The sequence below is a fragment of the Saccopteryx leptura genome, chromosome 1, assembly GCF_036850995.1.
Source record: "Saccopteryx leptura isolate mSacLep1 chromosome 1, mSacLep1_pri_phased_curated, whole genome shotgun sequence".
In the NCBI taxonomy this organism is placed as follows: Eukaryota; Metazoa; Chordata; class Mammalia; order Chiroptera; family Emballonuridae; genus Saccopteryx; species Saccopteryx leptura.
Genome location: NC_089503.1, coordinates 335,437,962 through 335,464,516, shown reverse-complemented (window position 1 = coordinate 335,464,516; position 26,555 = coordinate 335,437,962). Strand labels below are relative to the sequence as shown.

General features: G+C 46.5%; 1 protein-coding gene across 3 annotated transcripts in view; it reads right to left on the bottom strand.

Annotated features, from left to right (window-relative positions):
* Window positions 1–7,232: 7,232 nt before the first annotated feature.
* Window positions 7,233–26,555, bottom strand: part of BACH2 (BTB domain and CNC homolog 2) — a 351,908-nt gene continuing 332,585 nt past the window's right edge. For all 3 annotated transcript variants that reach the window (XM_066358877.1, XM_066358879.1, XM_066358878.1), the window contains exons 6-7: window positions 15,920–16,126; window positions 7,233–11,159 (exon numbers count right to left, since the gene is read on the bottom strand). In XM_066358877.1, coding sequence (XP_066214974.1) covers window positions 10,677–11,159; window positions 15,920–16,126 — 690 coding nt within the window. In that variant the 3' untranslated portion in view covers window positions 7,233–10,676. The remainder of the gene's footprint in view (window positions 11,160–15,919; window positions 16,127–26,555) is intronic.

Genomic DNA, 26,555 nt, shown 5'->3' with positions numbered 1-26,555 from the left:
TGCACCTTGTCAGTTCAAATGGCAGGAAGAACTGCGGAACCATCCCTTCCAGAGAAACACCCGCCAGGTGATGGGAGTGGACAGGGTGCTCCCAGCTGGGCTCACTCAACACAGGACACCCTTCCCCGGTGGGGCTGGGCCAGCCCCACTGCCCCGCCTGGCCTCCCTGTCTGAGGCAGCTCCGAAGCTCAGGCAGGGAGAAAAGTGGGGATCACTGGAGAAAATCTAGTAAGAGCTGCTGTCACCCTGAGGGGAGAAGGATTGGGATACAGCTACCGTCTTCCCAGCCAGCAGCCCAGGGAGACATGCGGCTGAGAGACCACCCCAGCTCTGCAGCGGCAGCAAGTTTGGGCCCTTGAACCTGCGTCCAGAGAAAGCCAGGAGCTTCCTGTCTGTGAAGGAGAGGTTGATAAGAAACTGGTTTTTCCCTCTCATCAGTTCATTTCTTGGGCATGAATCAGCCAGATTTTCATTCATAACCGCCATGACATAAGATACTGATTACAACACAGACAAACATGTGTGTTGCATGATTGTACCTTACCCTTCTTCCGGGATCATGCGTCGGCAGTGGTGATGCCATGACTGTGGGCCCACAGTTGCCCGGCGGGGTGTCATTCTGGACTTCCAGGGCAGTGAATGAAGTGGGCACCTCTCCCTCACTGCTCCCCCCAACCTCACAGTGGTCCCGTCCAGGAAAAGTGCATCAAAAAGTTTTTAATGCTTTTTATAGAGCAGAGAGACATGGATGACCAGATGATATGCACTAATTAGCCAGTCATTGGGCTGATGGGCTGGTTGTTACTGTCAGTTCTGAGAGCCAGAGAGGGGAGCTCAAATCCAATGGAAGAGCCACGTAGCTCCTTCATCCTTCATCACATGGCCAGGCTGTCCCCCAGTCCTGGAATCACAGCAGCAGCAATGTCACAAAAGCTCTGTGTACACACAGAGACAGAGAAAGGGACAGATAAGGACAGATAGACAGGAAGGGAGAGAGATGAGAAGCATCAATTCTTCATTGCAGCACCTTAGTTGTTCACTGATTCCTTTCTCATATGTGCTTTGACCGGGGGCTACAGCAGACCAAGTGACCCCTTGCTCAAGCCAGTGACCTTGAGCTCAAGCTGGTGAGCCTTGCTCAAACCAGATGAGCCCGTGCTCAATCAGGCAACCTCGGGATTTCGAACCTGAGTTCTCTGCATCCCAGTCTGATGCTCTAGCCACTGTGCCACCACCTGGTCAGGCACAAAAAGCTCTTTATCATTGATGTCCTGTAAGATAAAATCCAAACTCCTTAGTCTGGAACACAAGGCCTTCATGCGCTGGCCCCACGTCAGACCTTGTTCTCTCATTCTGCTCCTTACCAGCTGCTCACAGCGCTCACTCCTGAGTCCTTGCCCCAGAGTGCTGGGCTGCAGGGCAGCCTCCATGCACCACGCACCTGTCTTTGGGGGACTTATCACTTATGGAGGCAGTTACAGCACCTCTTCCTCAGACACCCCCCTCCCATCATGCCTTTCTATCTGCCCTATAATTATAGCAACAGCTACTTTTTCAGGTAGGTAATTTTCATTTTTTTTGCAAAAAGAAGCACATATTAAATGCAACTTATTTCTAGGAAACGCCTTCCAGCCATCCAAGGTGAGCTTCCCTGAGCTGGGACAGTCTTGTGCCCTTGGACTGGGTGGCTCTAGTTCTCATACTATACCACCGGCTTTTCCGGGTCTCCAGCTTACAGAGGTAGACTGTGGGACTTCTCCATAACCACGCGAGTCAGTTCCTTTTAATTACTCATATATATCCATATCTGTCTCTATATTTTCTATTGGTCTAGTACACTGGGTAACAGCCAGAGGTGGAAATGAGGGGTGGCAGCGTGAAGAAGTGTGATCTGTCCCACAGTGAGTTGCTAGAAGAGCCAGTGAAGACCAAGTGGGTGAAAATTACACTGGGCCCAAGTCTGAACGGGCGCCGTGTTAAGGGGCATACTATAGCGTTAAGGACATATTTACCTATATCTTGTACAACTGTAAAAAGTTATTGTTCATCTCCAACTTCTTTTTATATCACAGAAGGCTCAGAGAAATTAAGTAATATGCCCCACAGCTAAGGGCCACACAGCTGAAACATGCCATGCGGCTGGAATTCAAACCCAAGTCTACCGGCTCCAAGGCTGACGCGCTGTCTGGGAAACCCTGCTCTCTTTTCCGTAACAATCAGCAGCCCCTGCACATTCATTTATTTGCACATTGGTCTGCTCGACTAGCCCATGAAAGCTGTAAGGATAAGGCCTGTGCATTTTAAACCTTGGATGCACAACATGTAGCACAGTGTCGAACAAATGCATGTTTATGTGTAGATGTGCACGCGCGCGCGTGCGCGCACACACACACACACACACACACACAAACTACCTTACCCCTCAATTCCAGTTCTCCAGTTTTTATTCCTTATTCACTGGGTCCTGTCATGTTTTTTTCAATAGGTTTATTATGAGAGATTCTTTCAGAAGTCTGTGTAGCATCATTTAAAACATTTTTTGTAATTTTTATTTTTTTCACCCCCAAAAGCCTTTACAGGTCATCAGCTGCACAGCACAAACAGAGGTTAACAAAGTTTAAGAGCACCCAGCGTAAAATGTAGTGCTTCCAGGAAAGGCTGGCATGTCTGAAAGTTTCCATCCATTGCTTTAGGAGGAGGGTCACTGCCTCAGGGGTACACTTGACATCAAGGGGCGAGAGTAAGTGACCACATGGAGAATCAGTGATGATTCTTTCTGCTTGACTAAGCATACCAGTGGCAGATGTATGTTGGGCTCTGAGGACCCAGGGTGGGACTGGGAACAGAAAGAGTCGTGCTCTTGAATCAAATGAAAGGGAAGACACTTGCATAATGGAATGTGGGATGAGGAGCTCATTCTATCTCTCTGGGCCTTGATTCTTTGACATCAGGAAGTATCACATACATTTATACAGAGGCCAAGGTGCTCAAGGGGGAGGACTGGAAACCCATCCCAGTCAGGGGACTGTCACAAGCCGGTGTGAAACATCAAGTGCAGTCTTGCTAATGCATCCTAATTGAGGGGACAGGGGTCGTGAGTTGGAAAAAGAGCGAAACTTCTAGAACTATTTCAAAGAATAGCTCAGTTATTTCCAAATACATGCAACAGAACTGCTTGCAGGGACTGGCGTAGGGGTAGCCGATTTGGGAATCCTCATGCCCTAAGCGCAGACACAACTCACACCTGAGGGGCACACAGTAGGAAAGAAAACGGCTCGTGTCCATCGGGGCTGGATGGCGTTGGAATGCTTCCCTTCTGTTAAACTAACAGCTTTATTCCGTACCCAGACACGACTGTCATTCTCACCGCAAGCACACGTCAGGGTAGGAGATGCAAATAGTGTCAGTTCTACGTAACCAGGTTCTCTTACAGAAAATTTTGGGAGTGTGACTGACCCACCTGTCAGAATGGATTGAATAACTTCATGTCTTCAGGCAAAAGACTGTATTTTACCCCTTATGTCTAAAATGTTATGCTTGTGATGTTTTCAGAACAGCAAACATTTGCAAATGCCATTACAAGTTTCCCGGAAACCCCCCTTGACTCAGTGAGGTGCCCTTGGAGATTGCTAAGGGAGCGTAATTCAGCAACATTTCATTTCAGTTTTCCCATCTGGTGGTGGGTTGTGGCCACGTGCTTCTTGACGCCCAGACTGGGGCAGCAGTGTGTTCTCTGAACAGCACGTGAACCCATTATTTACAGCCTCACTGACGCGCAGCCAAACCACTCTGTGTCCAGCGTTACTCACGGTCATCTGGCCTGCCTACCATTCAGTAGCTTGTTTTCTCATGACCTCAAAATCCAAGACTAAACAATCAAACATATTTTTTAATTGTATTTACTCCATAACCACAATTCTAAACTCCTTGTCCTGCCTCTCATCTTAATCTTGGTGTTGATTTAATGCCCTTTTCCCTGTTTACTTTCATTTAGCATTTTTTTAAGAAAATTAAATTGAACAGGCTGACATTAATCAATAAGTTGTACATAGGTTTCAGGTGAACATCACTACATTATTTGACTAGTCAATTATGTTGTGTACTCATCACCCAAAGTCAAATCATTTTTCATCACCTTATATTTGTCATTCTTTACAGCCTTTTCCCAACACCCCTACCACATCATTTAGCTTTTAAAATATGTTTATGTATTGGTATTAGAGAAAGTTAGGATGGGAGAGAGAAACAGAAACATCGATTTGCTGTTCTACTTATTGTGCATTCACTGTTGATTCTTTTTTATGTACACTGACTGGGGATCAAACCCGTAACCTTGATGTGTTGGGATGCTGCTTTAACCAACTGAGTTGCCCTGAGGGGACAGGGGTCGTCCTTTTTCATTTGAGATCATTGTAGATTCATTCATATGCCACTGTAAGAAACGATATCCTTCCTCCAGCTCCCCCTAGTGGTGACATTTTGCATAGACTACAGCACCATTTTCAAACCAGGAAATTGGGTTTAAATGCCTTTTTTCTACTCTCATAGGTACTAGGGATTTATTATTATTATTTTTTTTGAGAGAGACATCAACTCATTGACCCATTTAGTCGTGCATTGATTGCTTCTTATATGTGCTTTGACTGGGGATTGAACTGCGGCCTCTGGATCAAGCTGGTGGCCCTGAGTTTGGGTTGATGCTCTATCCACTGCGCCACCACCAGTCATGCTGGCATCAGGGATTTTTAAAATTCCGAGTTGAGGAATCATATTAACATCACATTTTTTAGATTTCTAATCAGATTAATCAGGTAGCAGGTAAGGGTCCAAACTAGAGAAAGAGACCTGGCTTCCCTGAGGGAAAAGATTTCTAAGGCTGCCCGCTCTGTGGTCAGTAACACAGGCTCAGAGGCAGAGAGACTCCGTTTACAATGCGTAATGATATGTCTTTATTTCATCAACAGAAATGGTGTCTAGACAAAATTCAGTTAACACTAGCAATTCAATTGAGTGAAAAATTTTTTGCACAATAGTGTATTTACAATGAGTAAATGAAGTTTCAGTTCATTAGTTCATAGCAATGCTTTTTTTTTCCCCCAAAAAGGTAAAAATTCTTAGTTACAGAGAATAAGCATCAACAACCATTTTCATCTTTACAATAAAAACCACAAGAAAAACCACAATCACTTAGAAAAAAAAAATAAGACAAGCCTAACTAGTACAATAAAATGATGCGCTGAATTAAGTTACATTAATCGCATAGAATCTGTGTAAAAAGTATGTAGAAAAACACCTGATGTAACCTGTTACAGTCGTTGACCAGTTATGAGAGGTACGGAGGGTTCTACAGGTAGATATGTGTGAAAACTGTCCGTATTGTTCAACCTGGGGAGGAAGAGAAGAGGGGCTGTAGCCCCTTGCATACACTGAGAAGACCCTGTTTTGAATATGGCCTCTGGAGTTTGTAAGGCATATATTAGAGGTGCACTTGCATCAGACTGGTTCTGGAACAAATTCTCCCGGGCCCTTTTGGCCTCACAAGCAAAGGTGGTGCTTGCCTCGAATGGCTCACGGTGTCTACCCAGCACTGGAAGCTCCCGGATGCATGGAACCTTCCTGATCACTTGCTAGAAGTGGCAGGTCTTTTATGTCAGAGCGTGAACGGGCACCCTAGCATTCACACATGCAAAATGCTTTGTTAGGACTCAAGTGGAGGTCACCCTTCTGCCTCTGGACATGTTTGGTAGAAGACTTAGCATCAATCTATAGGAAACATCTTTTTTGTCCCAGCCTCTTCACCCTTTCCTGATGTACATGTCCGATCACCCCCCTCCCCGCCGGGAGCATTTGGCACTAATGTGAGTCTACCTGAAATGAACGGTCTTGGTGCACTTCTGCTTCTAAGGAGGGCCACTGTTTTATCTGAGGTCAATAAACTGGAATGAAAATGAAAGAGTTGTGTCTCCACTGCTTGAGAAAGAAACGCGCACACCACACCACGCCACGACGCTGAATCCGAGCTGCGAGTGGGCCTCTGCAACCGAGGGGGTCTTCTTCACAAACGGCAGCATCATTCCCATATTACAATTAAAACACACTGATAGTTATTTGATATAAATATTATCTCCCAGGGTGGAGTGTAGGAAAATACTATACACTTAACTTTTCTTTGCAAGAAATGTTTTGCACCGTCGGTTGAATGATTTATCCTCAATCTGCCGCAATAGGTCCTATCCTATGTACAAATACTATATTCACACACTAGTTGCACACAAATATACTCTATTCTGCAGCATCAGCCTTTGATGCTTGGGTCATAAGATGGCTCAGGCAGTATATTACAAATATACAGCTTGAACACAATGCCTCCATGTGCACAGACTTCCCACACGGACGCCAACGCCACACAGGGCAGTGCACTGTGGACTGACTTGCCAGAAAACGGAACCTACAACAAAAACCCTCAGTTTGGGGAAGAAACACCAACTTATAATCCAGTGAACAGCTTTAGTCTTTAAAAAAACAAAACAAAACTATGTTCTTTAGTCTATTTACAGTGATGAGGACAAAACTTGGTTCTCGCTTCCCTCTAGATCATGACTCCTCCAAAACTAAGCAATAGTGGAATGGTCTGGAGTCATTTATGAAGCAGCTCCTAGCTTGAACGGGGTGTCATGTAGAGAACTAGGTAGCCAAAAGGGGTTTTGAAAGAGCTTCGCAGACTTTTTTCCTCATTCTGAGAGGGTTATGCTACAGGTGCGTCAGCTCAAGGGGCCAGCCGGGGCTTGCTGGTTTCTTGAAAGGCTTTTAATTTTCACACCTTTGTTTCTTCTTTAATGGCAATCACGAAGTATCAAAAGAGCAATGGAGAGTTAGACCTCTACACGACAGTGCTGTCTTTCGCCTCCGCCCTCCTGGCTTCGAGCGGGCCTCTCACCAAGTCCCCTGGCAGCTAGCTCCCTGTGCTCCTTTTCAAGAAGTGGCAGTCGGCATACTAATCGCTAGCCTTTTCATTTTTTAATTTTTTTACTTCCTTGGGAAAGCCATACAAGGATTAAATCCAAAATCATAGTGCATCTTAAAAGCAGCATACCTTTAGAAAGACAGTTAATAAATTACTTGTACAATATACAAAATAACATCTTACTGCAGCATCACCTCTGACGCCTGAGTCATCGTTAGGGAACCCGGACGAGAAGAAGCTGGACGGAGCGCCGAGTAACTTTGCCAGCTTTTTGTTTTGTTTTTTGTTTTTTTTGCAACTGTTTTGTTCCAGAATCAGTATGTATGAAGTTCCATTATTCAAGGCACCCCCCAGATAACGCAGAGAAACAAACACATACAGCAAAGCACTCACCTGCCCAATGCCTGACCACCCCGAATGAAGTGAGGTCGTCTAGAGACACAGAACAAAGGTCGATCCAAAGGGAGGACTAGGTTCAGGCGGATGCTCACTGGGCACAGGGCCCCCTCCACTGTCCCCGCCCCACCATCCATGCCAATCCCAGACATTTAGAGACCGCGCTCGGCTGTTGGAGGGATCCTCCTAAACAGTCCGTGCTGGGAGGGTCCTTTATTTTGATAAGAAAGAACACAATAAATGTCACCATGCTGGGCAAATGCCACTCCCTGCGGTTCACTTGCTCTTCCTCTTCCCGAAAGACACGGGCTTCCCTCAGGGGTCCCAGGGAGAGGAGGCAGGCTGGTTGCTACACTTTCACTGGAGGCAATCTGGATTCTGGTCCCCAGCTAGTCCTCCCGTGGAATTAACCCAGAAGTAATTCTGACACACACAGTTTAGAGCAGTAACGGACACAGACATGTCACATTGCACAAGACCAGTTGCTGTTCATGGTGGATAGTGAACAAAATCAGAACAACTTGTTAAAAAACCTCGAAGAAATCGAAAGACAGTTCTTCAACCAGATCCCATGGCAGGGGTCTGGTTGGAGAGAGGAATAAAAGCAAGATGGGGGTTGGCAGGAGGAGGGTGTGGACTGGGCTGGGGGAGAGAAAGAGAGCCGCCCTTCCCCACCCGGAACTGGCCGCCGCGCGGGGCGTGCAGGCCGGGCCACGGAGAGGAGGCGGACGGAATGTGGTCAGGACCACCAGTGGCACAGGAGTGGTCACCAGGGTAAATCATGCCAACAAGTTGGTTTGGACCTGGTTATGATACGAGAAGAAAACATTCCTTTTTTTTTTTTTCAAAGAAGAGGTCACTTAAAAGAAAAGGCAACAAGAGAGTGAAGAAACAAAATACTATTGTTGGCTGACTCCACCATAACGCAGACCTGCAACAGATCATGTGATTCACACTGAGCTTAAATCCCAGCTGTCACCAGCCTCCCACAGAGGCACACCTCACGGTGAAGCACAGAGCCCCTCCTTCTAGGCCAAGAAATTCCAACAACCGTGATAACGATGAGAGCTCCAGGCCAGGGCTCCGTTGGAATCTGTCTCAGACAAGCAGCCACACACAGACACACACACGGGAGAGAGAACGGAAACCCAGAGGCAGGTTTTAAAGGTGGAACTAGTTTAAAAGAAAAGCCTTTTTTTTTTTTTTTTTTTTTTTTAAATCCTACCGCATGAACCAACAGATTTCTGGCATTCATACATATTTAAACGTTAGCGCTAATATTTGTACAGAAAAAAGTTAATAATACTAAAACATATGTTACTATGATTTCACTTTTCGCCTACATCATATACTAATTCCCCCTTTTACATGCAGCTTTAATATTGTCCAAACAATGGCACAAATAAAGAAACGAAGTTCACCATCAAGTGCCCCCAGCCCACCACCCCATCCCCCACATCAAACCCTTAGGTCCTCTCCCCACGGCCAGGCTGAGGGCCCACGGGGCGGGCCAGGGAGCTGCCTCAGCCTCTCTGGGCTGCCTGCGGATCTCACACACCTTTCTGTAAACGTGGCCAGGGGCCAACATGCCCCAGAGCCAAGGGAAGCTGCTCTCCGGGGGGGAAGGGGGGGGTGCAAGCCAACCAGTTTTGCAGCAAGAGAAGAAAATTATGATCAGGTGAGGGTAGGTGTGTGTGGTGGGGGCAGAGACAGCGGCAGGGAGGGCTCCTGACCATATCGTGTCTAAAGCCTCAGAATGAAATCTGCCTTGGGGCAAGAGACCGGCAGAAAAACCTCAGAATTCAACTCAAAGCATTTGGAGAAGAAAGAGAGAAAGAAATGCTTTCTGCCTGTGTCAGGCACAGACCTCAGGCTCACTTCTGCCCTGCTCTCTCCTGCTCTGGGCGAGCTGCATGAACCCAGGGCAGCCACTGAGAGCAGGACCTGCGGGCTGCCGTCCGAACGCCCTCCGGTGCCTCTCCTGGGAGGCCAGTCCTGCTCAGCCGAGTCCTTCAGAGAAGGTCCTGCCGCGCTACACTTCCAGGAGGAGGTGAGGCCCGAGGAAGTGTTGAAATGAATGGGACTTACTGCCTGGGTGAGAACACAGTTCTAATTTGTTTTCTAGGAGCCAATGCCTGCTGAGTTCTGGTGTGAAATCATGGATTCTGTTTGATGCACTTTTGAGTGAGATGCCCAAACTCTCTCCCCACTCAGGAATCTGAACATCCGGCATCAACTCTGAACTCTCCATCTGCACTTCAGCTTTGCTTAGGGAAACGTGGGGAGGAGGTGAAATACAAAAATATTCAAGCAGATTATTGTCAACACATCCTAGGATGAATTCATTATTTGGCAAGATTGTTTTTTTCCTACATCATTATCACCTGAGTGGTTTTTAATTAGCTAAAATGTTTTTACTTTTAAACTAAAAGCAAAGAATACACAGTATACTTGAGTTATACTGAAGTTACAACTTCATTTAAGAAAATAGGTTTGACCCAAAACTCAGTGCAAGTGGCAAAGTTGACCATGACTGTTACAGTATCTGCAGGAAACAAGCAAACCCACAATACTCAAATGACACCATCGGACGGACGGTGCCAGAACCGAACCAACCAAACTAAAGAAAGTCATCTAAAATAATACCTTGAAAAAAAAAAAAAAGCTTCCAACACGGAATTCTGTCCATAAATAAGTACAAATTGAAGTTAAACTGTGAAGCAAGAAAAATGACCATGTTAACAGTTACTAAACTAGTTCTAGCATCAGAGACAAAAGAAGAGGAATGTTGGAACCTGTCTGTAAATGAGAAATGAAGTTTCCAGTTTTAGGATGAGAAAATTGAGGCATGCAGGACGTTTGCATATGGAGATATATATATTTTATATATATATATATTATATATAATATGTACAGTCTAGCTATAAAACTTTGATGTGTATAGAAGCTGTCTTCAATGAAAAAAATTGAACATTCAGAAGAAATTCCTGAGATAGGGTTTGTGACATGGGCCACTGAGAAAAAAATCCGTGGTTGGGTCCTAGAGGTGTTATAGTCTATCCCTGTTAAGATTGAAATTAACCCACAGACAGACAGTGTCACCACTGTTGTCTTTCCTTGCCGGGGCAAGGGGTAGCACCATTGTGAAGGTTACTATATATCACTCCTGCGTGAAGAGAGGAGGGAATACTTAGGAACAGTATTGCTGCTAAGACCGCTGTAGTGTGCACCAAATTCCTTCTTGGTTCTTCCAGACAACAGATGAACAGCGCCACCCAGGCGGGAGAGGTGGGAGAACTGGGGGCGGGCCGAGTCACTAGGTGTAATCTTTCCTGGGCTGTTCATCAGTTGTACACTTATCAGTCATTTCCTGGCAGAAGTCCACGGTTACCGTTTGGCTCCTGGGTTCAAGAGGAGGTCCTCTGTCTGCGAAGGTTCCTGGGTCAGTGCCTTCCAGCCTCCGGGCAGAAGTACAGTTCTCTGAGGCGTTGCTGGGGGCCCAGGGAGGCCCGGGCGGAGCCCCGCCCTGCTCCAAACAGCAGGGCACGCTCTCCCCCACCGCACACTGGGGGGCGGCAAGGTTCTGCTCGACACCTAAGGGTGCAGGGTTAATATTGGAGGCTGCAGGGAGACCCACGGGTCTGAGGACAGGGCAGTACCGATGCAGGGCCTGGATCTGCTCGGGGCTCTGGATGTCTCGGCAGACTTCCTGGGAAAGGCAGGAGAAGTTGTCCAGCAGTTCCCCCATGCATGCTTTCAGCTGATTCCTCTCCGACAACAGCTTCTCTTTTTCGCACACCTGGACATCAGAGAGACAAGAGAAGGCCTGGTTAAGCCTGAACTGGAGGATCCACGACCTCATTTCCAGGGGGCTTTCCAACTTTTGGCTTCCAGCCTACATTTTAGCCAAGAATAACTAGGCCAGGATTTAGAAACTGAAACAATCTATTTCCAGGGAGCCTGGGCATACACTTCGGCCAGGCAGCCTACGCGAGCAGCCCATGCCGATGTGCGCTGAGCCCGACACCTTCCCGTGCAGCTCTCCTTCCCTCTCAGAGGCCTGGCCCCGTGACCGGCAGAAAACTGGAGTCAAGGTTCCAGAATCAAAACTCTTAGTCCCAAACCTTGTGGCTGAAAATCTCCTCCAGATGTATTAGACTGACATTTTTAAAGGTCAGAAGTAACCGACCAAGGCAAAACTCTGGAGACAGTCAAGAGATCAGAGGTGGCCAGGGACCAGGATGAATCGGCAGAACACAGAGGACTTTTAGGGGCAGTGAAACTACTCTGTATGGTGCTATACGACGATGGGTACATGTCATCATGTTATACATTTGTCCAAACCCACAGAATGTACACCAAGAGTAGCTGTGGACTCTGCATGATTATCATGCATCAACATAGGTTCACCAATTGTAACAAGTGTTGTAACTCTGGTGGAGCCCATTGATAATGGGGAGACTGAGTGTGTAGGGGCAGGAGACATAGGGGAACTCTGTATTTTCCATTCAATTTGGCTATAAACTTTAAACTTCTTTTAAAAAGAAAGTCTAGCCTGACCGGTGGTGACACAGTGGATAGTGTTTGACTGGGATGCTGTCGTCCCAGGTTTGAAACCTCAGAGTCGCTGGCTTGAGGGTGGGCTCACCAGCTTGAGTGTGGGGTTGATGGCCTGAGCGTGGGATCCTAGACATGACCCCATGGTTGCTTGAAGCCCAAGGTCGCTGGCTTGAGCAAGGGGTCACTCACTCTGCTGTAGCACCCTAGTCTGGGCACATATGAGAAAGCAATCAATGAAAAACTAAGGTGCTGCAACTATGAGTTGATGCTTCTCATCTCTCTCCCTCTCTCTCTCTCAGTTAAAAAAATAAAAAAAATAAAAAATGAAAATTCAAAAGTAAATTGATCATTGATAATTTCATATGGTTCACTCTAACATCAGCAGGCTCTGTGGCCTTTGTAGCAGACAGACAACACAACAAACCCTCCTCCTCTGTAGCAGACAGACTGGGCACAACAGACGCTCTTCGGGACAGTTGGGGAACTTTAGCGAGGCCTGAGTGCCCATTCTCCCTGGGTCCCAAACAGGCAGACAGAGCCGCGGAGACCAAGGTTCTGAGATATTTTCCTTAAAGAAAATCCCACATAAGCTCCTGTGTTTCTCGAATCCCTCATCCCCCTCAGAGAGATGAATTTAGCCACCAGATGGGAGACTGATTAAGGTTTTACCACAACTGCTTGTGTGAGGAGAGAAAACGAGGGCACACCGTGAAATGGATGGAGAAACTGGCCATCTGAGTAGCGTGGAGTGAGTTCTCACCAATGCTGAGCACGGGTGGGCAGGAGGGGCGAGGAGAGGATGAGAGAGAGGATGAAGGGGGAGGAGCAACCATCCGCCGCGGGGTCTCCGGACAGGAGCCGAGGGGCCATAGTGTGAAGGCAGCCCGGCAGGCAGCGTGGGCACGTGTCAGAGACAGAGATTTACACGGGGAAAGGGCACCTGCTAAAATATTTATAAATTTTCCAAGAAAACATGTTTTAAAAATGAAAAATAAACAGATGTACAAGTGCAACTTGAGAGAAATAAATTATGCAAGTTTGCAAAAGCTGAGTGGCATGCCGGAGACAGTGTGGGAGACGGGAGTGTGTGTGTGCTGGGGACCTGCAGGCGGGTCAGAGTCATCCCCGCCAGAGCCGCCCCGCCACTCGGGCCAGTGGGTGCAGCGCCCCCGGTAGAGGGCGCCAGGTAAGAAACCAGACACGCTCAGGCTGTGCAAACTGCACCTTCTGTGCTGGGACCTGGATGTCTCAAGTCCGAAGCAACACCACCCAGCAGGAGGAGGGGAAATCTCAGTCTTAATTCTGCCGTATCACCTTGGCCAAGTAACTGACCCTTCACACCTACTGACCTGCAGTGTTCCGGGTCACTTTCTAGGGTGAAGAAAATGAAACGCTATGTCCGACAGTGTTTTGGCTCACTGCAGGACAGACAGCATACATCAAGATGTGGTTAAAAGCTCAAAGCTCTGAGGCACAGTTTGCTGCTGTATACTGATGAGCATGTGAAACTCATTCAGCAGTGAAATGCAGCACATTATTTTTAAAGGGTTTCCAAAAAGGTGGGGGAGAACTAGGAGATGCCTTCTTGGTTCCCCAACGGAGAATATTAGTTAGCACGGTGCTTTAGATATCTGCCTGCTGTGTGGCTTGGAAAATATTATTTGTTAGTATCACACAAACACATGGAGGAGAATGCTAATAACAGATTTGAGGCACTTCTCAAATATGCGTGATTAGAGTTATTCTCCCACCTAAAGAAGAGTATAGGGCCGGAAATCCTGCAGACACGTGCCTCAGACCCCGACGACTCCTCCCTGCGGGCTCAGCCTTGCCTGGTGCCCCACTGAAGCCCAGCAGGCTTCCGGAAGGTCCATACTCACCAGCAGCAACGCTGTGCTCCCTTACTCAGCTTCAATTAAAAAAAACCTTTTGTTGTTGTTAAAACAACATTAAAGAAAAATTTGATCAGCGGTAGAGCGTCGGCCTAGCGTGCGGAGGACCCGGGTTCGATTCCTGGCCAGGGCACACAGGAGAAGCGCCCATTTGCTTCTCTACCCCTCCGCCGCGCTTTCCTCTCTGTCTCTCTCTTCCCCTCCCGCAGCCAAGGCTCCACTGGAGCAAAGATGGCCCAGGCGCTGGGGATGGCTCTGTGGCCTCTGCCTCAGGCGCTAGAGTGGCTCTGGTCGCAACATGGCGACGCCCCGGAGGGGCAGAGCATCGCCCCCTGGTGGGCAGAGCGTCGCCCCCTGGTGGGCAGAGTGTCGCCCCTGGTGGGCGTGCCGGGTGGATCCCGGGAGTCTGTCTGTCTCTCCCTGTTTCCAGCTTCAGAAAAATGAAAAAAAAAAAAAAAAAAAGAAAAATTTGAAAGAAAGAAGGAATTCACAATGCCACAACCCAATCGTGATTTCCAATAAATTGTAGGGCACCAGACACTTCCTGAGAGGCTGCAGTGGGTCTGCACTGGAAATGCAGTGATGATCCCTGTCCCTGCCAGCAGGAACCTAGAGCTCTAGGCCAGGGGCTGGGGGAGCAGACACACACACACACACACACACACACACACACCCGTGAGACTAATGTGATAAGCGTGAAGCCAGAGGTCAGAACACAGTTCCAGGGGCAGGTGCCCAGCTTCACCAGGGACTCAGAGAAGGGCCTTCCTGGAGAGCTGACATTACCTGAGTCTTAAAGGTAGAGAAGAAAGCAGTGGGGGAGTGTCCGAGGTAGAGGGGAACCAGAGAAGCACAAGGACAGAGCTGTAGATTCGGAGATGGGGCGGGGACTAAGTGAGGACAGTTTGATTTTATTAGGAGTCTCTCGTCCTAGGGAGGGCGCAGAAGCTAAGCTGCGGACTCACTCCTGGAGAGCACCGTTCGTCTTGCTAAGGAGCCTGTACTTGATTTTGTAGGTGACAGGAGCCACTGAAAATGGGCCCCCTGCTTGGTGGGTGTTAAATTAAAACAAACAAACAAACAAACCCTGAGATCCAGGACTATCTTGATAACATGTAACATTTATTCCTGCTTTTCAAACATTTTATCCCACTCCTAGGTTTGCCTCGGGACAGAGCTTATCAGGAGGCAAAGATTGCTGCATGCAGTCTGAGGACCCAAATGTCACTCATGACCACATCAGGTGGCTCCCTCGTCCTCCTGGACACAGACCCGGCACCTGAGCTGAGTCTGCAGTATTTGGCCGGCAGGAAGGTGAAGCTAAAGGAGGTTGCCCTGGTTGCCTTCACAGCCACAGCAAGGAGCGAGGCCGCCTGGATTTACTGCCTGCAGCTTCTGGTTGCTCAGAAGGAGAAAGGGGCCCAGAGGGCCCAGTGAGGAGCTTGGGGAGGTGGGAGCTTGTTCCCGAAGACAAAATGCTCTCAGGCATAGGGAAGACTAGACAGTGACTCTGAGACAATCGCAAAATCAAGGGCGCTGGGGCTGCAAAGGGCTTCAGGAGGTCAGCTGCCCTACAGCAGGGGCTCCTTCCTACCTAAACCGACACTCTCCTGTGGGGGGCAGGAGAGAGCAGCGGAAAAACAGAGCTGGGGTCAGACAACTGGGTTTGCAGTCAGATTCTGCCACGCCGTTACAGGGAGTCACCTAACCCCTCTGCACTCTAGTGTCCTCCTCTGAAAGGCAGATGAAATAGTACCTAAGTCATAAGGTTGAGTGAGGATTAAGTGTGATCATCGACAAAAATACTTTAGAATAATACCTGGTCCCTATATGCATGTAATACATGTTGGCTGTTAGAACATGTTCAATGGAAAATAAAAAAAACCCTGCCTTTATACAAAACATCAACATATGGTTACACACCCGCACAGATAGACTCTTTGCAGATACAAAGCTATTATTTTTTTGTTGAGAAACTTGTTTAAAAATAAACCCAAACTTCCCTGAATGGTGACCCTTCTCTCTACTTCTCCAGCCTTCACCACTGTAACTTTGCGTCAGTCCCGGTCACTCCAGGCTGCTGGTTACCAACGGACGGGCCACTCACCAATTTGCGGATTTCACATTCTAAATTCTGAATACAGTCCAGTTTCCTCTTGCGGCAGCGCTGGGCCGCGATGCGGTTCTTGCTGCGCCGCCGGACGTCGTGAATGAACTCTAACTGTTCTGAGGTTAGCTTGTGCATCTTAATCATCATCTGGAAATCGTTCCTCGGAAGATCTGTGATTTGATCTACAGGAAAGGGAAGTTTGACCTGAAACCAAGAATAACACAGGATGATTACGGCAGCTGGATTTTAGTTTTAATTCTGGTAGGCAGATCAAGACATGGTAAAACCTTTTTTTTAAAGATGACCAAATAATATGGAAACTACTGAAAGCAAGCTGTGATTTAATTATTTCCTGTTTCAAATACAAATAGGATGTAACATTCAGATAATCAAACAGAACATGATCGCACAACTTATATTGTGGTTATCATTGCTGAGATTTTCAAAGCAAGCAGCATGGAAAATATTGGGAAAAGTGTACTTTTTCATTGTTAGAGCACTTTTGTAAGAAGGGCTCTCGAGTTACTTGAAACCTACTTCCGTTGAGCCTCAACAGAATGACTATTTCAAGAAAGAGATCACCTAAGAATGATCGCAAACACTTGAATGAACCACACACACCTCTAAGATGCTGGAAAGATGGAACAATTGGTGTGATGCTTAGTTAGCACAGCGTAAGGAGACCCAAGCAGAAGACTTGGATAGGCTCTACCAGCATGGACAAGAAGTTAGACCTGGGCTTTTGTCCTTCCCACCGGACCTGAAACCTCACACAAGATACTTGACTCTTCAAGCCTTGATTTCCTCACCTGTAAAATGGCTCATGCTTTTTAGCCTTACAGTGACCTTCAAGTGTTAGGCTCTTTGGCAGATTGTATCTTCCAAAAATGCAACGGCCATCCCATCTCACATTTTCTTTTACAACATGATATTGACCTTCCTCTTTCAAGAGGATGCATGTTCTTGCCTCGACCAAACACAGTAGAGAAGGAGCGACAGTGTGTGTGACTTTGGAGGTTAGGTCATCGGAGGTGCTGCAGCTTCCTCTTAGGCCTCCTCGCTTCTCTTTCTGGAGGAAGCCAGCTATGCCTCAAGCACACTCAAGCCACTCTGTGGAGAGGCCCATGTGGAGGAGAGTTGAGGCCCCCAGCGAACAACCAGCGCCGCCCTGTCAGTCACGTGCATGAGCTCCCTGGATGTGGATGTCCTGGACCCAGTCCAAGCTTCCAGTGACTGAAGCTCCAGCCGGCATCTGACATCTACCTCATGAGGTTCTGGAGCCAGAAATGCTCAGATGGGCCATGCTTGAATTCCTGACCCACAAAACACGGGGCTATGCTAAATGATTTTTGCTGTTCTAAGCCACAAAGCTTTGGTGACTTGTTAAGCAGCACTAGATAACTGATGCAGATACTACTGTCAGCAAGATTTCTGCTTTCAAACTCATGACAAATGAAAGCAAAACAGCATTATCCAAAGAGAGGACTTCTCTTTATATTGTTAACCGCTTTCTTGTAACCCTGTGGCGGTTTGAAATATTTAAGAATCATAGCTCTCTAAGGTCTCCTTAGCACCCATGAGGTAAACACAGGCCTGCACCTTCCAGCAGTCTGACACTACCCTCCCCTCCAAGATCCAGACTGATGATACAGAGACTACAGGGTTCAGTTCTGGTTCTGTTTCAGGAGCTCCTAGAAGAGGAAGCTTGCATGTTGCTCTGCCAAGAGACAAAGTGTTTCCTGGCACAGACCGGTTCATTCTTGCTTAAATTAGCGTCTGCCTTAGAGGGACCGGCAGATGGCGCTACAAACCCATACTTCCTTCACACGCCAGCCGAGCGCTGTCCAATGCAAACACCTCTGTGCATCTGTGATTCTACATTTCTAATAGCCACTGATGAAAAGAATTAAAAGTTCAAACAGGTGAAATTAATTTTAATACTATATTTAATTGAACCCTATAGATCCAAAATATTTTCAACATGTAATTAATACAAAATGATTGTGATATTTTACTTTTCTTGGGGGAGTACTAAATTATCAAAATTGGAGGCATATTTTACACCTACAGCACAATACAGACCAGCCACAATTCTAGGGCTCAACAGTCACGTGAGGCGTGTGGCTATTGTATTGGACAGCATGGCTCTCGGACACTGAACATATGGACTCAAGTGAGCCCGAAGAATCAGAAAAACGGGCAGATGGGTCTGAATTAATTGGTCAAAATATTTTTGGGTGAAGAAACCAAGCCTTTGTTAATATTCGGAAGCTGCAGTACAATGTCTGTGTCGTTCAGGGGCGGGAGATAAAGGTGTTTTATATTGAGCTCAAGTTTTTCCTTGGTTGCATCAAGATGCAGGCAGACATGAGTCCAGATCCTGGCATTTGTGACTAGTTAATCCCCGTGCACAAAGGCGATCATACTAAACGACCTTGTGGCTTTTCCACGGCTGGGTGCAAGTGCTCTGTCAGGTGACTTCATAGCTCTGCGACGCTGGATGTGGCATGTGCTGAAGGCTCCCCACGGGCACTCTGACCCAACTTGCCCATGGTGAACTCTGTCCCACAACACCTGTAACACTTCGGCCCAAGAGAACGAAATCACAACAACACACATTACACCACTCTCAGTTTAGCCCTGTTCTGACTGCTAAAGACAGGCAGCCAGGACAAGCAGCTCCTTGTTACAGGCCCAGGAAAGGGCTTTGTCCATGGGGCGGTGTTTGCATAGGGCTTATACTGAAATGAAAGAATGTTTGATTTCCCTTTCATACCCTTTGGATAACAAACAGACACTCAGATCCTGGACGGTGCCTAAGTAACAGAGGTCTGTCTGTTGGGGACACGGATGTTTCCACACCAGGCAGAAGCCTTGTTTGCACAACAGAGGTTGCAGCACTTCTGGGCCTTGCGGAGTCTCCCCTTCTGCTGACAACAAAGCCATCCTGCTTCTGCTCTAAACTGTTTACCTATAGTCGGGAAGAATACAGAGCTGTCGTTCAGGCCACAGGGAAAGTCAAAAGGCCTTCTATACCTAGAGTTACTGTATTCAAAAGCATCCAGGCAGTGAGTATAAAACACTAGGGAAATAGGACAGAGGTTGACAGGAGAAGAAAAATCAACAATGCCCATTTCAAAGTCCTTGAAGCGAAAGGCCATATAAAATTTCAGCAGAGCTGTTGCAACACCAGCTGCTTTAAAGAGGTCAAAGGAAAAGAAAACAGTCAGCTGCAGACTGTCTTCAATGTGAAAAAGAAAAGCAACAAACAAAACCCTACTGCTCTTCTTTCTTTTTAAAAGGCTCGTTGCCCCCTAGCAGGGAGAGCTTCCACCCACTGCCCAGGGGGAGTCCCGGAAGTGTTCTTGGAAAGGCAGAGTGGTGCCTCTCACCACCGCTGCTTGTTAGCGTCACAAATGTAAGGTCGAAGCCAATGGGCCTGGTCCCTGGAGATAAAGAGCTGCCGCATCTGAGCTGTTGTTTGAAAATATCATTTCCCATTTAGTTGGCTGTCTGTTTATCTTGTTATCAGTTTCTCTTGCTGAGCAAAAAGTTCTTAGTCTGATGTAGTCCCATTCATTAATTTTTGCCTTCACTTCTCTTGCCATTGGAGTCAAATTCATAAAATGCTCTTTAAAACCCAGGTCCATGAGTTTAGTACCTATGTCTTCTTCTATGCACTTAATTGTTTCAGGTCTTATGTTTAGATCTGCAACATAAGTGAACGACAAGATAACCTGGAGTTGTTATCTTTGAATATATGTATCCTGATTTATTGATGTCGCCCCATTAAAAATAAAATTATTAAGAAAAAAGAAAAAAAAAAAAAGAGCTGCCGCAGACCGCTCACAGAGCTGGGAGGATATTCCATTCTTCGGCTCGCGGGCACCCCAACACTCTTCAACTGGGGCTGAAAAATCAGCGAATGCTCCTTGGCCTTGATATAGTGACACACAGTGATACAGTGACACATCAAGAAGGCTGAGGCCCCTCTCCCTTTCTTCCGGCAAACTCTTGGAACCCGAAATAGGTCCAACAGGGCTTCCTGTCTTATTTATTGTCCTTCCCCACCCTTATCCTTCCAAGTTTTAAGTTCTCAGCAGTGGATTGGTTTTCATTCACTGGACTCACATAAATAGTGTAAAACACCCAGCTTGACAAGATGAAGATCCCGCCAGCGGTCAGCATGCGTCTGAATGGCCGGCCTGCAGCTAGAGCCAGCCGACCACATGCACATGAGACCAAACACACGAGACACAGAGGCTGCACAGATTGGCAAGCGCCCTCAGGATTGGGGGCGCTGGTTTCTTTTCGGGCTCGGGGCAGCCGCATCAGTGCTGTCCGAGCTTTGGTTCTCAGTAGAGACTCCGAGACTCAGGGGCAGCTACTGAGTCAGCAAGCCGAGGGCCTAACGGCACAAGAGCCAGCCGGTGCCACAGCGGGCCTGATCCGCTCCTGTTGACGCGACCCAGCCCCAGTGGGGTGCTCACGCTTCTCCTCCTTCTCAGTACAGCAGGAGGAGCAGGACGGAGGGCGTTGGGTAGCCTAGTTCCTACACCGGCTGGCGGAGTGGTGATCAGTCAGTGGAATGAGGGGCCTTGCCATGTGCCCAGGGACCTCTGGCCCCGGAGGCTGCTTAAAGGTGGGAGGATGCTGTGTGCTATTTGCAAGGTGAATGAAACCTAGACATTCCTTTTCGAGGGGTCTGACCACGTGGTGCCGGTGTGTCCTTCTCACCAAACACAACTGGGCTGCTCTATTTCCCTCCCAACAACCACCAGGCTCCTGCAGCCAATACAGCCGTCTCCCGGTTAAACCAAAATGTCATAAAAAACGTAACTTGTTGCAGGAAATTCAAATATGAGACAAAAGAGGGGAAAACAATTCCCACCTCCAAACGATGGCACTCTTGCTCTGGTGCACTTCCCTGTGACTTTTGTTTCCTCTGAATATTTTACAAGGTTTTAATCAGACAGGTTGTAATCACCTCATCGTGTCTCTTAACCCATCTCACTTGCCTGGTGTCTCTGGCTGGCTGGCTGGGGGCTATTGGAGAAGCAGGACAGAGACAAAAAAGCTTTTTTTGTAGAAAAAGCTGAAAAAAGCATCTATTTTCCTCCAGAAATCCCAGTGGAAGCTGTGGTGTGAATCTTTGCTCTCTCCTTTCTTGATTTCAGGACCAGATGTTGAGTAGAAGCCAGGGGAGTCCATCCCACCAACCGTATCCTCAGGCCCAGATGGTGTAGCCAGCTCTCCAAAGCCTCCAACACCTGTTCTCTTCCAAGAGCCTCAGAGCGCTGGGAGTTGTTGGGGGTGGGGGAGGAAGCAAGAAGCCCACTGGGCTGAGGATTCCACTGCTGCTGATACGGGGACAGTCAGCTCAGTGCTGGGCAGATGCCACTGACAACATCTCCCCTCCCAGATTAAGAAGTGGTTCCTGCACAATCGTCCTTTTACCCTCAAGTCTCGTGGTCCAGTTTCCGGAATAAATGCAGACACCTGGGACTGAGTTGTGACACTATAATTAATTAGCTGTGTTGATCTCAGGCAAGTCTTTTTTTCTCTCTGTCCTGAAGTTCTTTGAGGGTCCGTGAATCAGAGAACAAATACCTGCCCTGCTTATCTAACAGGATTGCTGTGAAGACTAAAATTGGATACTATGGAGAAAGTGCTTTGAAAAGTCAGAATTGCCTTAAAGATGTGAAATATTATTACTAATATTACTTCTATTTATTAGCTCTATCTTTGTCACGTGGTTTCTCTTTCTAGACATATAATATGCTTTGAAATTCCAGATGCTATAAGAACATTTTTCTAGACATTACAAAAAGACTGTTTTATCGGCCCTGGCCGGTTGGCTCAGTGGTAGAGCGTCGGCCTGGCGTGCAGGAGTCCCAGGTTCGATTCCTGGCCAAGGCACACAGGAGAAGCGCCCATCTGCTTCTCCACCCCTCCCCCTCCCCTTCCTCTCTGTCTCTCTCTTCCCCTCCCGCAGCCAAGACTCCATTGGAGCAAAGATAGCCCGGGCACTGAGGATAGCTCTGTGGCCTCTGCCTCAGGTGCTAGAATGGCTCTGGTTACAACAGAGCGATGCCCCAGAGGGGCAGAACATTGCCCCCTGGTGGGCATGCCGGGTGGATCACGGTCAGGCGCATGCGGGAGTCTGTCTGACTGCCTCCCCGTTTCCAGCTTCGGAAAAATGAAAAAAAAAACAACCCAAAACACTGTTTTATCGAAATATGGCTGACTTCTGTGCTGCCCAGCAAGAAGTCTTCTTTTTATTAAGTAGACCAAGTACAGACATTTAAAAAAAGATGCCTGGGTCCTGGCTTGTTGGCTCAGTAGTAGAGCATCAGTTAGGTGTGTGGAAGTCCCAGGTTCGATTCCCAGTCAGGGCACATAGGAGAAGTGACTGTCTGCTTCTCCCCCCCTCCTCTCCCTCTATCACTTTCACTCCCCTCTTGCAGCCAGAGCTGGAGCAAAGTTGGCCCCAGGTGCTGAAGATGGCTCCACGGCCTTGCCTCAGGTGATAAAATAGCTTGGTTGCCAAGCAATGGAGCAGTGGCCCTAGATGGGCAAAGCATCGCCTGGTAGGGGGCCTGCTGGGTGGGTCCTGGTCAGGGTGCATGCAGGAATCTGTCTCTGCCTCTCTGCCTCTCACTTAATAAAAAAAAAGATGCCTGATTCAACAACCCACAAAAGTAAGTATAAAAATTTTATTTACAACCGATGTCTGGAAGTCAGCATTTGGGTGGGAGAGTTAGAGTGAGAGCCAGACACAAGTCTTCTGGGCTATTTTGCTTCAGTGTTAGCGTTGGACCTTAATCTCTCCTTGCCCCCGGGTGCTACACAAACACACATGGCTACACACACTCACTCAAACATCCTTTTATCCCTCTTGACATGAAACAGGTTAATTAATTAATGAAGTAAGTTCAACTCATCAATACTTTTGGCTGTCTTCCTAGTACTTAACTAAAATTCACAATGAATTAGAAGTGCTTGTGGTACAAAACTGTTTCACTAAGAAGCTTACTACTTGGGAAATTCTTGTGCTTTTCTATAATTTTCAAATTTGAAAAATGAACCTGTAAACTGAAACAAGATACTATTTCACACCCATTAGAATGACTATAATAAAAAAAGATGAATAATAACAAATGTTGGCAAAGATGTGGAGCAACTAAATCCCTCCATACACTGTGGGTGGGAATATAAAGTGGTGCAGTTAACTTGGAAAACAGTCTGATAAAAAACAGAATTGTCAGATGATTCAGCAATTCCCTTCCTAGGTATATAATGAAGAGAAATAAAAAACCGTCTACCAAAAATTTGTACACAAGTGTTCACAGCTGCATTATTGATAATAGAAAGTGTAAACAACCCAAATGTCCCTAAACCGATGAATGGGTCACCCAAGTGTGGAATATCCACCCAGTGGAATATTATTCAGGAATAAAAAGAAATGAAGCACTGATATAATGCCTGATTATTCAGGGTACATCAATGACAAGAGTAAATCTTGAAAACATTATGCTCAGTGGAAGAAGCCAGGCACAAAAGGCCAGACACGTTAAGATTTCACTGATATGTAATGTCCAGAACAGGCAAATCTGTAGACAGAAAGCAGAGGAGTGGTCCCTGGAGTTGTGCGGGGGCAACGGAGAGACTGCTAACGGGGACAGTGTTTCTCTCAGTGGTGAGAAAAATGCCTGGGGAATCAGTGGTGATGATCAGAGAATTTTGTGAATTATTAAAAACCCTTGATTGTTCATATTAATGGTGAATTTTATGGTATGTGGATTATATCTCAATTTAAAAAATGAACCTGTGTGAGATACATGCACTAAATTTCAAACATCACAGAAATACACAGAAATGAAACAAACTTCCCTTATACTACTTCTCCCAGCTACGCCTCCCATTCTGAAGCAAACTAAGACCTTGTTTGCATGTGTTTTATTTCTTTCACTTCCTATGACTTATTCAGTTTTTCATCATTGGACAAAAAAAATTTTCCAAACTGACATTTTTTTTTTTTTGTATTTTTCTGAAGTTGGAAACGGGGAGGCAGTCAGACAGACTCCCGCATGCGCCCGACCGGGATCCACCGGCATGCCCACCAGGGGGCGATGCTCTGCACATCTGGGGCGTCGCTCTGCCGCAATCAGAGCCATTCTAGCGCCTGAGGCAGAGGCCACAGAGCCATCCTCAACGTCCGGGCAAACTTGGCTCCAATGGAGTCTTGGCTGCGGGAGGGGAAGAGAGAGACAGAGAGGAAGGAGAGGGGGAGGAGTGGAGAAGCAGATGGGCGCCTCTCCTGTGTGCCCTGGCCGGGAATCAAACCCTGGACTCCCACACGCCAGGCTGATGCTCTGCCACTGAGCTAACTGGCCAGGACCTGACTTTTTTTTTTTTTTTTGATAGAGACAGAGAAGGACAGATAGGGACAGACAGGAAGGGAGAGAGATGAGAAGCATCAATTCTTCGTTGTGGCACTTTAGTTGTTCATTGACTGCTTTCTCATATGTGCCTTGACTGGGGGGCTCCAGCAGAGTGAGTGACCCCTTGCTCAAGCTAGCGACCTTGGGCTTTAAGCCAGTGACCTTTGGGCTCAAGCCAGTGGCCATGGGGTCATGTCTATGATCCCACACTCAAGTCAGCAACCCCTTGCTCAAGCTGCTGAGCCTGTGCTCAAGCTGGATGAGCCTGTGCTCAAGCTGGTGACCTCGGCGTTTCAAACCTGGGACCTCCGTGTCCCAGTCTGATGCTCTATCCAACGCGCCATCACCTGGTCAGGCTCCAAACTGACTTTTTAAGTAATAAAGAAAAGGATGGATAACAATTACATAGAACTTAAAATTTTCTATATAGAAAAAGATGCCATAAATAAAAATGATTGGAAAAAATATAGAAAACATTTGTCCAAAAGGCTTAATATTCCCCTATTAAGGATTAAGCAATCTACAAATTGATTTAAAGACAACACAAAAGAAAAATGGACAAAGATGTCAACCTCGTTAGTAGTCATGATTTTTTTTGCCCATCAAAATTGGCAAAAATTAAGACTGACAACAACTAATACTGGCAAGAACAGAGGAAACTGCTTAAGGTTATGTGAATACTACAGCCTTTTGGTAGAGTAGTTAGGCAGTATTCAATAAATGAGCATAACCTTTAACTTACTTAGGGAATTTTAACCCACAAAAATAAAAGCACCACTACTAAATATAGTCACAGAAATGTTTATTGCAGCGATGTTTATAAGAGGAAAAAAATGGGAAACAACCAGAATGGCTATGAGAGATGATAGCTGAATAAATTGTGATTTATGGGACCCACGGATATTAAAGAAGCCCTATGTGATAGATACAGAAACATGTACACAGTAGATAGCTATGTAAAAAAGCAAGCTGCTGAGTAATTATACAGTAAATGCCATTAAAATAAAACCCAAACCTCTAGAGATGTAATTATGTGTCTGCACACTGTTGCAGGCACAGAGAGAGCTTGTTACATTTGGTATGTTAGGAACTGGGCACACTGTTTGGTTATTTTTAAAAAAAGCAAGTAATAAAAAAAAAAGCTGATTGTGGATAAAGGACAATACTGTGCTAATTTAAACTTTCTTCAAAGCTAGGGAACAGGTAAAAAGGACGACAGAGGTCAATGTTGATGAGATGGGAGAATTAACGGGGTAGCACCAGATCATCTTACTTAATATAAGGTCTGCCAACAGTTTGGGTCCTCACTGAGGTTGGTCTGCAGTACTGGACAGCTGGCTGGCTGGAGGTGAGAACTCTTTTTGGTTTCTGACTTTGATGTCTTCTTGGGGTTCACTTAGAAGAGAAGTTACCAGGGCCTTATACAAGAGCAGACTGAGGCAGAAGCAGCCCAGTACATGTTGGATTCTTCAGGAAAATGAGTTATGACTGACATGTTGTAAAGGATTTACCTTCAACGTTATTACTAGGGACCACACTTCTATCAAGGTCAAAGTAACTCCTGTCAGTAAGTTATGAACTCAAACAGAAGCAGTTATGCTGAGTCCCTGAGACAGTTCTTAGAAAATCGAATCTCCTTTACTCCAAGAAATCTAAAATGTCAAACTGGGAAAAACCTGAGTTTTCCCATATCAATCCTACCAAGAGCGGCAAAGTGTGATTTCTGAAATGGCACAAAGCTTTGATAAATGTCACCTCTTTCATTGTTTAGATATTTGAAAAGTCCACAATTAAAAAAAAAGTAAAAATAAAGTATTTTTAAAAGTAGTGGTATTTTTCAGGAGGAGACTAGTCCTGTTCATGACTATTTTATAGATTGAATGAGTCCTCCTTTTCACTGATTCCTACAAAACTAAAAAGTTCTAAGGTAGACAAATGATATGGCCTGAACACAGGAAAAACCATGGGCTCTTTTTGGTGGCATTTAGTTCCAAGAAGTGACTTTAAGCTCTCTTTTGGGATAGTAAAGGGACAAATGGAGATTTATCTGAAAACTGATAGTTCTTTGAGCATGTGCAAATGTCATAAAAACACAACCGTTTAGCTTAATAGTGGGACTCCTCTTGAGGGAGAGACCAAAAAACAAAGATTTGGAGGCATTTTCTTTTTTCATGATATCAATCCTTGGC